At 42.3% G+C, this 11,385-nt stretch overlaps 1 protein-coding gene across 1 annotated transcript in view; it reads right to left on the bottom strand.

Moving 5' to 3' along the window:
- Window positions 1–5,772: 5,772 nt before the first annotated feature.
- The window catches only part of LOC142313091 (uncharacterized), a 340,618-nt gene continuing 335,005 nt past the window's right edge, over window positions 5,773–11,385 (bottom strand). Inside the window, 1 exon segment of the mRNA XM_075352078.1 lies at window positions 5,773–8,029. Coding sequence (XP_075208193.1) covers window positions 7,269–8,029 — 761 coding nt within the window. The 3' untranslated portion in view covers window positions 5,773–7,268.

The raw sequence follows: 11,385 nt of genomic DNA, 5'->3' as shown, positions 1-11,385 counted from the left end.
ATTGGTTGGTAAAAATATCTATATATCTCATTGTTTAATATCATGCAATGATAAATCATTAAAAAGTTAAAAGATGTAACAATAGAATCCAGCATTCAGTCCAGGGCGGGGGAGGGACAAGAAGCACTATTAGATTTCCACATGGAGAATAGATAAAGGACTTACATATATGAATTAGTTAAAATAATTATTTAAAAATATCCATGACTTCATTCAGACCCAATGGATTCAAAGTCTTCAATTTATGGATCCAGAAGGTCTCCTTCCAATTCAAAGTTTGAATACGGTTAGGAGCTTCCACTGGGATTTGGGGTGATCCTGAGCTTTACTGTCTTATTGAGAACCAGAGTACAATGCCTCGAGAGTCCATGGAGCAAAAACCCTTTGGCAATATTGTGCCTATGAGAATTAAGCCTCCGATGTAGGGGTTGTGTCGTCCAACCTATATACTGTTTACTACATTCACAGTCTATCAGGTAGATCATAAAACTTGATTAGCAATTGAGGTGTTGTTTAACTGGATAACCCAAAAATGTATCAACAGGCAAACAAAAAGTGTTCCTGTTGTGACAAATGGATTTGCAGCACATGCATTGCGGTGTCATATATTTGTATGATCCCCCTGTTCTAATAACTGGTTCACTCCTGTCACCCCCAACCTTTAACCTTCTGGGGGCCAAAAGATTGCGAAGTGTTGGTGCTCTTCTAAACGTTACTGCAGGAAACTTGGGAAGCATTTTACCCAATATTGGCTCATTAGTCAAAATGCCCCAGTGTTTTTGGAGAATATTCTTTATTTTTATGCTGTCAGAACAATATGAACTGACAAAATTGTTTCTGTGGGAATAATCACAATCAGACAGTTTTGTTTTGTATGTAATTAAATCCCCCTGCTTCAATTTGCTAGAATCAACAAAAGCTTTCTTGATTATCCTTTTGGGTTATTGGTTGTCCAAAAGCCTCTCAGAAAGTATCTTGGACTGTCACAAAATCAGCATGCAGGGTACAATTTTTTCTTATTCGCTTAACCTGATTAGATGGTATGTTGCGCATCCATTTATAGTAGTGCCCACTATTAAAGTGAACATAACTGTTAGCATCGACCTCTTTAAAAAACATCTTGGTCAGAATGTGATTCCCATCTTGAAAAATGGTGAGATCTAGAAAGTCTACACTCAAGATTGGTGACAATTTTAAGCCCCAATTGTTGTCATCTATTGCAGATAAATATCGATATTACTGGCAGAGTTGTCCCAAATAATAAAAAGGTCATCAATGTACCATTTATATTGCACAATGTGACCTGATAAATCATTGTTAAAGATAAAAATAAACTCGAAGGTGGTCATAAACAAATTTGCATACGTAGATGCCACTTTTGAGCGCATTGCGAGCCCTAGTGTCTGTTGGTACATGTTATCGATGAATGTGAAGTACTTATTATTTAGAATTAATGACATGCCTTGCAAAATAAACTGTTTCTGTATTGGAGAAATTCTGTCATCCATTTCCAGAAAAAAATCAAAACATAATAAACCCAAATTGTGGGGAATATTAGAATAGAGACAGAGACATCCATGGAGAAGAAAACAAAAGAATCTTTCCATGGAATGTCATTAACCAAGCCTATAAATTGGGTAGAATCCCTTAGATAGCTGTCCATTCTATTAACATGGGGCTGCATTATAAAGTCGATGTATGACGCTAAATTGGATGTTAAGGAACCGATCCCTGAGATTATCGGACAACCCGAGGGTTTGGATAAATCTTTGTGTATTGTTGGCAGATGGTAGAAAAATGCCATAGCAGAACTAACCGTGAGGAAGTTTTTCTCTGTCTGGTTTAAAATATTAGATGCGATGGCTCCTTTAATCATGTTGTTATATTCTGAAATAACTAGTTGATAATCCTTTTGTGTCACCCACCGGTAATTCGTGGGATCGGCTAGGATTCTGAATGCCTCTGCTATATAGTCTGATTTATTCTGTATGACAACCCTTTATCCGCTGGTCTGATGATATTATTATTCCCTTTTAGAGAGTTTAATGCCCTCTTTTCAGATCTGGATAAGTTATAAGGAATATTTCGGCATCAGGTTTTTAACAAGTTGAAATCCTGAAGCAGCATTTCACAGAATGTGTGTAAATTGTGTCCTTTACATTACAATTTGTAGTATCTGTTGGTGCTGCTTCACATAGATAATTGGGCCAATAATGGATATAGGACTGGGGTATTTTTGATACAGAAGGGTTATTAATATTTTCCATTGAATACTTTATAATCCTGTAATATTGTAACAATACTTTTTGATACCCAACCAAGATAAAGCCTCACAGCTGAGGGTTGATATTCTCAAGCTGGGGAGACCCACATTTTTGTGAACCCCCCCAGCCTAAAAATATCAGCCAGCAGCCACCCGGAATTCCATTTAGATGCAACAGTCCCAGAGCATTACTTCACTCCTCCCGAATGCCCTGGTGCGGTGGCAATCGGGGTAATATAGAGTTAATGGCAGCACATAGCAGCCACTAAGTCCTATATTAATCCTGACCTGCGTCTCTGAGACACCTCTCATCATTAATCTGTAAGTGAAAGAAAATAAAACACAAACGATGAAAGAATCCTTTATTTGGAATAAAATACAAAAAAACACCCTGTTACACCACTTTATTAACCCCAATAATACCAAAGTCCGAGGTAATCCACACGAGGTCCCACGACGGTCCTGACTCCGTTACATCTGAGCCTGGAGAGACTGCAAACATGTCCGTTATCTCCAGGCTCCGGAAAACACTGACAAGAAGGACACAGCCTGCAGCAGAGGGGACTTTTTTGTATGTTATTCCAAATAAAGGATTTTTCGGTGTTTGTGTTTATTTTCTTTTACTTACAGATTAGTGATGAGAGGTGTCTCAGAGACGCCTGCCATGATTAATCTAGAACTTAGTGGCTGTTATGGGCTGCAATTAACTCTTATTACCCCGATTGCCACCGCATGACTGTAATCGGGAAGAGCTCTAATTGATGTGGCAATTCCGGGCGTCTGCTGGCTGATATTTTTAGGCTGGGGGCTCCCAAAAACTTGGGTCTCCCCAGCCAGAGAATACTAACCCTCAGCTGAGGCTTTATCTTGGCTGGGTATCAAAATTGGGGAGGACCACATGCTGGTTTTTTAGCGGTTGGTTTAGCAGCGGACAGCCAATCACAGTAACACCACAAACAAGATGGCTGCGGCATTACTGTGATTGTTTAAGAAGCCCAACATGTTTTGTGGCTGCAGATCAGGCGCCAAAAAGGCTGGGTGGTACATCCGAATATAGCGAGTTGAATACAGTATTACTCCCAGTCTAACAAATATCCCGAATATCATACTATTCTGCGAATGATAACGAATACAGTCACTCATCACTAGTCTTAACAACTTCCCCATATCTTGGATGCAGTTTGATTCAATTCTCCCCTCACTATTTTTGTGCAAAATGCCTATACTTGTGCCTCATGGGAGCTTGTGGGAGGTGAATGCGCAGCTCCTCCCTTAAGCCTGCTTTACACGTTGCAATTTCACATACGATAGCGTATGCGATTTGCAACGCCCCCATCGTATGTGCGGCACGTTCAATTTGTTGAACGTGCCACACACACGATTAAACCCCGTCACACGTACTTACCCGTCCATACGACCTCGCTGTGGGCGGCGAACGTCCACTTCCTGGAATGGGAGGGACGTTTGGCATCACAGCGACGTCACTCGGCAGCGGCCAATAGAAGCTGAGGGGTGGAGCTGAGTGGGACGTAAACATCCCACCCACCTCCTTCCTTCCGCATTATCGGCGGCAGCCATGGGAGGCAGGTAAGATCTGTTCAATGTTCCCGGGGTGTGTTTTGCTATATTTTTAGCACTAAGGTTCAGATACGGCTTTAAAGAAGGCAAAGAAGTAATTTTATTAGAAAGGTTAATATGAAATACAAACTTAAAAGAAAAGTATGATATTGCGTACACTTTTGTATATTGAACATACAAAGGTTAAGTACAGTTAAATACTTACATCACCAAGGAGTTTTGGAACATCATCTGTCTGGAACTACATTCAGAGAAGCATGACATAGACAGAGAACTCCTGGACATCACTGCCCGGACGTCTCACGGTGCAGGAAACACGAGCTTCTGTCTGTGCTATATTTCATCTGATCTTATAGAGGCTTGAACAATATTACAAGCCTAAAGGCCCCTTTACACACTGAGACTTTCTAGTGATCCCACCAGCGATCCCAACCTGGCCGGGATCGCTACAAAGTCTCTGGTGAGCTGTCAAACAGGCAGACCTGGCCAACGACGCAACAGCGATCCGGACCTGCAGAACGACCTAGCTAGTCATTCGGGATGTTGTAAAGCAGCTTTTTGAAAGGGAAGTCGCTAACGAAGTCGCTGTAAAGTCCTTTTACACACTGAGACTTTCTAGCGATCATGCTGCACAGTGGGAAACAAAGGACCAAAGAATGGTCCTGAACAATTTGTAGCGATCAGCAACTTCACAGCAGGGGCCAGGTCGCTGATGTGTTTCACACACTGCAATGTCGCTGGGGAGGTCGCTATTACGTCACAAAACCGGTGACGTTACAGCGATGTCGTTTGCGATGTTGCAGTGTGTAAAGCCACCTTTAGAGTTAATGTGTTGTCTTATTGATCCATGCCCTTTGATGGCCAGTCATTGGGCATAGATGAATCAGAGATACACCACACATCAGACAATGGGGTAATAAACCCACAGCATTCAAATCTCCCAAGAATACACATCAGGTATTTGAGCTAGGTAAATGGATATATTGTCTGTCTGTGTATATAGCAAACCCATAAAACATCAGATTGTTGAACTAAAGTAAATCATAAGGATTCTCCTACAATGGTATATTGTCTGCCTGCATATTCAAGACAAACACACAGAAACCCTTAAGGATACACAAGATTTTGTAACCATGTACACTTTGTCTGATTAAACAATATGTTATACTATAACATAATGTATGTGCTCAAAAATAGCCATTTTTATATTTTCAATACAGGGTGTCACACACTGCGATGTGTGCTGCCTCGGGAACATTGAACAACCACACGTTCAATTCTAGAGACAGATACGATGTGTATGCGATGAACGTTTTAATGTTCAATCGCAATCGCACGTACCTGTCACACACTGCAATGTAACTTACAATGCCGGATGTGCGTCACTTACGACGTGACCCCGCCGACACATTGTAAGATATATTGCAGCGTGTAAAGCGGGCTTTAGAGTGTTGGTGCTTTGTTGTGGCTGCTGCTGTGGTGCTTTCGTGACAGTGGGGTGGTGTGGCCTGGATCCATGGGGGCTTTGCCTTGCAGCATGGTGCTGTGAGGTACCAGGTCACTTGCCCTGCTGGCGCTTTATCGCTGCGGCGGTGGCTGGTGCATAGCGCCACACTTTAAGGTTTAGATTAGGGACCCACTCAGAGGTTCGCCGTGATGTGGCAGTGGGCTTAATACAGTCTAATCAGAATGGTAACTAAGAACCTCATGTTCTATTATTTAATTTTTTGCCTAATAGCTTTAGATCATTGCATTATCTGGGATGTGTGATCCATGTCTTTTTCTTACTAGTTTGTTATTTGACACTTCTGCCTCAACTCCAGAGGTTCTGAGGCAAAATCATCACATCTACACAATAGACAAAAACAGGCATGAAGAATATATATTTACAAGTATTTATTAACAAAACAACAAATTTTTAAATGCAATTATATACAATGTGATATATTTCAGAGTTCTGATCTCCAATCTGGAGCTACACTTTTAAATAAATAAAGCAGTGGGCAACCTGAGATTAGTGAATTATCTAAATATAATCCAGTATCAAAACCTTTCACAAATGTTCCTAAAGGCTCTCAAAAGAGCTAACAGTGTGCCAGCTAAAAAAGAAAATGAAGATTCACTGCTCCACACACCATAATCCCGCCCACCTCTAGGCAATGAAGCCAGCGCCATCCAAGAGGTGGGCAGTATTATTAGCATGGGGAGCAGTGAATATTCATTCTCTTTAATATCGGGTACACATGATCACCCAGCCGCCGGCTTACTGCTGTGGCTGGTCGATCATGTGTGTTTACTATTAGAGAATGAATATTCACTGCTCCCTAAGCCCATAATCCCGGCTGTGGGGAGCAGTGAATATTCTGGGAGCTTACATCTGCGTGTAAATGTTGGCACATAGCAGTAATGTCATGCGCTGTGCTGCTTACATGCTGAAGTCACTTGCTAGCATCAGAAGAGAACAACGTGCACCGAGAGAGTGGAATGATGGTGAGTATAATAATTTATTTTCAAATATATACCAAAATGGGCACAAGATGAGGGCCATATATACAAGGATGGGGGCATGTATACTAGGACAAGGGACCAAGGGGCACTTTGCAATCTACGACATCGCAGCTGCGATGTCGGTGGGGTCAAATCGAAAGTGACGCACATCCAGCGTCGCAGTCGATATCGTAGTGTGTAAATCCTTTTTGATACGATTAAAGAGCGCAAAAGCGTCTAAATTGTATCATCGGTGTAGCGTCGGTCATTTCCATAATTTCGGAAGGACCGATGTTACGATATTGTTCCTTGTTCCTGCGGCAGCACACATCGCTGTGTGTGAAGTCGCAGGAGCGAGGAACATCTCCTACCTGCGTCCTGCGGCTCACGCCGGCTATGCGGAAGGACAGAGGTGGGCGGGATGTTTACGTCCCGCTCATCTCCGCCCCTCCGCTTCTGTTGGCCGCCTGCAGTGTGACATCACTATGACGCCGCACGACCCGCCCCCTTAATAAGGAGGCGGGTCGCCAGCCAGATCGACGTCACAGGGCAGGTGAGTGCATGTGAAGCTGCCGTAGCGATAATGTTCGCTACTGCAGCTATCACAAGATATTGCATCACAAATTCTTACTTAAGGAATTGTAGCCAACTTTTTTTTTATAAAACCCTTTGAATTATGGTACATCATGATGCCTTCTCCGATGTGACTTATCTGACAACAGGACCTGATTAATGATAAAAACATTTGGCAAATTCTGAAAGCAAGAATGGCTGCTCTGCTCTGTTGGTTTTCTGATGTCGGCAAGACTTGATTTACCAGTTAAACATTTCAATTATTCACAACATGAAAAAGGTTCCTTCCCTGTGTGGCTTCTTCACATGTTTAACAAGATCTGATTTCTGACAATTACATTTTCCACATTCAGAACATAAAAATGGTTTATTTTGTGTGACATTTGTGATGGTGAACAAGACCTGATTTTCTAGTAAAACATTTACCACACTCTGAACATGAAAATGGCTTCTCCCCTGTGTGAACTGTCTGATGTCCAACAAGATGTGATTTCCGAATAAAACATTTCCCACATTCTGAACATTTAAATGGCTTCTCTCCTGTGTGACATCTTTGATGCACAACAAGGTCTGATTTCCAATTAAAACATTTCCCACACTCTGAACATGAAAATGGCTTCTCCCCTGTGTGAACTGTCTGATGTCCACCAAGATGTGATTTCCGAATAAAACATTTCCCACATTCTGAACATTTAAATGGCTTCTCTGCTGTGTGATGTTTCTGATGCACACCAAGCTGTGATTTCTGAATAAAACATTTCCCACACTCTGAACATGAAAATGGCTTCTCCCCTGTGTGAATTCTTTGATGCGCAAGAAGATCTGATTTCCGAATAAAATATTTCCCACATTCAGAACATGAAAATGGCTTCTCCCCTGTGTGATGTTTCTGATGCACAACAAGATGTGATTTCTGAATAAAACATTTCCCACATTCTGAACATTTAAATGGCTTCTCCCCTGTGTGACATCTTTGATGCACAACAAGTTCTGATTTCCAATTAAAACATTTCCCACACTCTGAACATAAAAATGGCTTCGTCCCTGTGTGAATTCTTTGATGCTCAAGAAGATCTGATTTCCGAATAAAACATTTCCCACATTCTGAACATGAAAATGGCTTCTCCCCTGTGTGAAGATTTCCATGGTCAACAAGACTTGATTTCCTAGTAAAACATTTACCACATTCCAAGCATGCAAATGGCTTTTTTCCTGTGTGAGTTATTTGATGGATATTGAGATTTGATTTTCTGGTAAAACATTTCCCACATTTTGAACATGAAAAAGGTTTCTCCTTTGTATGAGCCATTTCATGTTCCACATCTCTTTCGTAAGTTTCATTTTGCTGACAATTCTGTGATAAATCGGAATTTTTGACTTGTTTGAAAAGATCAGATGATAAAGCTTTCCGAGGAAGGACTGGAGGTATATCTGGGACAACAACATGCTCTTCATCTGTATCATGTGTGATATCTTCAGAATTTATAACAGATGATGAAAGTATTAGATTTCCATCTGAACTCCCGATACAGTCATCTGCTAAAAATAAATACGTTATTTTTTTTGTAATGATATTATCTTGAAAGTACATTTATTGTTAAACCATAACATCAAAAATTAAAATTAGGACAAAAAATGTATTATGAATCTGTTGTCCAATTTCGACATCTTAAGGGCACGTTACACACTACGATATATCAAACGATATGTCGTCGGGGTCACGTCGTAAGTGACGCATATCCGGCGACGTTTGACATATCGTAGTGTGTGACAGCTACAAGCGTCTGTTAACGAGCAAAAATACTCACCTTATCGTTGCTCATTGACACGTCGCTCATTTTCAAAAAAAAAAATCGAACATCCTTCTGCGCGCCGGTTGTTTATTGTTCCCGAGGCAGCACACATCGCTCCGTGTGACACCCCAGGAACGATGAACACAGCTTACGGGCGGGATGTTTACGTCCCGCTCATCTCCGCCCCTCCGCTACTATTGGCCGCTGTGTGACGTCGCTGTGACGCCGAACGTCCCTCCCCCTTCAGGAAGAGGATGTTCGCCGCCCACAGCGAGGTCGTTTGGAAGGAGAGTACGTGTGATTGAGGTTTACTACTTTGTGCGACACGGGCAACAAATTGCCCGTGCCGCACAAACGATGGGAGTGGGTGCGATTGCAAAGGCGATCACACGAGAAATTGATACATGTAAAGCAGGCTTAACAGTTATATCTTCGTTAACCCATTCGTAGCATCAGTTCTCTGGAATGTGCTACAGTAAATAATCTGATTAATTGTCACAATGTGACTGCAGGATAATGAGGAACAGGGGGCTCCTATACTGTCTCTCAAGCTAGGGGACCCTAAGCTATTCCTAACCTCTGGATTACTTAAAAACAGGGGAAATTCACAGACAATACACACATCTAGGGATAATCCGATACTGGAGAAGGTTATAGACAACCAGAAGGTCAGCTGACCTGTATTGGAAAAGACACCAAAGGCCTACTACACAATGAAAACGTCAAAGGCTACAAAAAGCCCTCTTGTGTAAGGCAAATAAATGGAAAAATATCACCAGTATCTCTTTTGTTCGATTTCCTGGTGATGAAAGGATCTCAGAGGGGGAGCTACTTAATACCTAGCTACCACAAACCCCTCAAAATATGATCCATTAGTGGCGTACTCCAGTCTCCCTACGCGTTTCGTCGTACAGCACTCATCAAGGGAGCTTTTCTGGATTTAGAGTCAAGAGTAAAACACCTCTTGTGCAGAGGTAGACGCCAGACCAGATTGAAGAAAATCAAATGTATAAATAGAGGCGGGAAATACCAGTCGTGATCTCATTGGCTGTTCAAAGTCATGTGACTCCGTTAGACACAGGGCATATACTGCGCATGCACTCGCAACGGACATGTAAAGCAGTCAAAATGGCAAGTTCAAAGTATATGACAAATGTGGCATGCAGACATGTTCTGTGCGCCCGATTATAAAGCATTATGTGCACAAATGAGGTGAAAATGGGACTTAACGCGCGTGCGCGCCCGGCCAGAAGTGTGGGACGCACAGCGAATGCTCGCCTGACTAATGGAAAGGCGCACTAAGGAGTGCATAGCTGGTGGGGGCCATAGCGTCATCAACACGTGAAACGATCACGTGGATAAACAAGACCTCCCAGCAGGACGTCATGGAAGGGAGGTAACGAATAATGAAAAGGACGTACAGCGAACGCACGCCTGAAACTCGTCACACGCCGCACCAAAACATACAAGGCGGTGGGGGCCATAACGTTATAACCACGTGAAACGATCACGTGGACAAACAAAAATTCCAGCAAGACGTCATGCACGGGAGGCAATATGAAATAATGTGCACAATAGCATGCTGTAGAGATGAAGAGGTCCCATAACACGCAAATTGAATCACCCCTAAGAGAAAAAACGGGCTAAGACAAAAAAATTTATAGTATCAAAAAACGGATAAAGATCATGTCCGCTGATAAAGAAATTTTTGGCCTGGAATGAACCAAAGCAAAATTGGATCATAAATATAGCTCAAGGGTATTTTGGCAGGATTAAAAGAGACAGGGGAGGGCAAAAGGGTTCATTCCAGGCCAAAAATGTATTTGTTATCAGCGGACATGATCTTTATCCGTTTTTTGATACTATAAACATTTTTGTCTTAGCCCTTTTTTTTCTCTTAGGGGTGATTCAATTTGCGTGCTATGTGACCTCTTCATCTCTACAGCATGCTATTGTGCACACTATTTCATATTGCCTCCTGTGCATGACGTCTTGCTGGAATTTTTGTTTATCCACGTGCTTGTTTCACGTGGTTATGACGTATGGCCCCCACCGCCTTGCTGTATGTTTTGGTGCGGCGTGTGACGAGTCAGGCGCGCATGCGCTGTACATCCTTTTCATTATTCGTTACCTCCCTTGCATGACGTCCTTCTGGCAGGTCTTGTTTATCCACGTGATCATTTCACGTGTTGATGACGCTACAGCCCACACTACCTATGCACTCCTTAGTGCGCCTTTCCATTAGTCGGGCGCACATGCGCTGTGCGTCCTGCACTTCTGGCTGGGCGCGCACGCGCGTTAAGTCCTGTTTTCACCTCATTTGTGCACATAATGCTTTATAATTGGGCGCACAAAACATGTCTGCACGCTACATTTGTCATATACTTTGAACTTTGCCATTTTGACTGTTTTAAATGTCCGTTGAGGGCGCATGTGTAGTATATGCCCTGTGTCTAACAGGGTCACATGATTTTGAACAGCCAATGAGATCACGACTGGTATTTCCCGCCTCTATTTATATATTTGATTTTCTTCAATCTGGTCTGGCGTCTACCTCTGCACAAGAGGTGTTTTACTCTTGACTCTAAATCCAGAAAAGCTCCCTTGATGAGTGCTGTACGACGAAATGTGTAGGGAGACTGGAGTACGCCACTAATGGATCATATTTTGAGGGGTTTGTGGTAGCTAAGT

Source organism: Anomaloglossus baeobatrachus, chromosome 5 (assembly GCF_048569485.1).
Source record: "Anomaloglossus baeobatrachus isolate aAnoBae1 chromosome 5, aAnoBae1.hap1, whole genome shotgun sequence".
Lineage (NCBI taxonomy): Eukaryota > Metazoa > Chordata > Amphibia > Anura > Aromobatidae > Anomaloglossus > Anomaloglossus baeobatrachus.
This window is presented reverse-complemented; position numbering and strand designations above follow the sequence as displayed.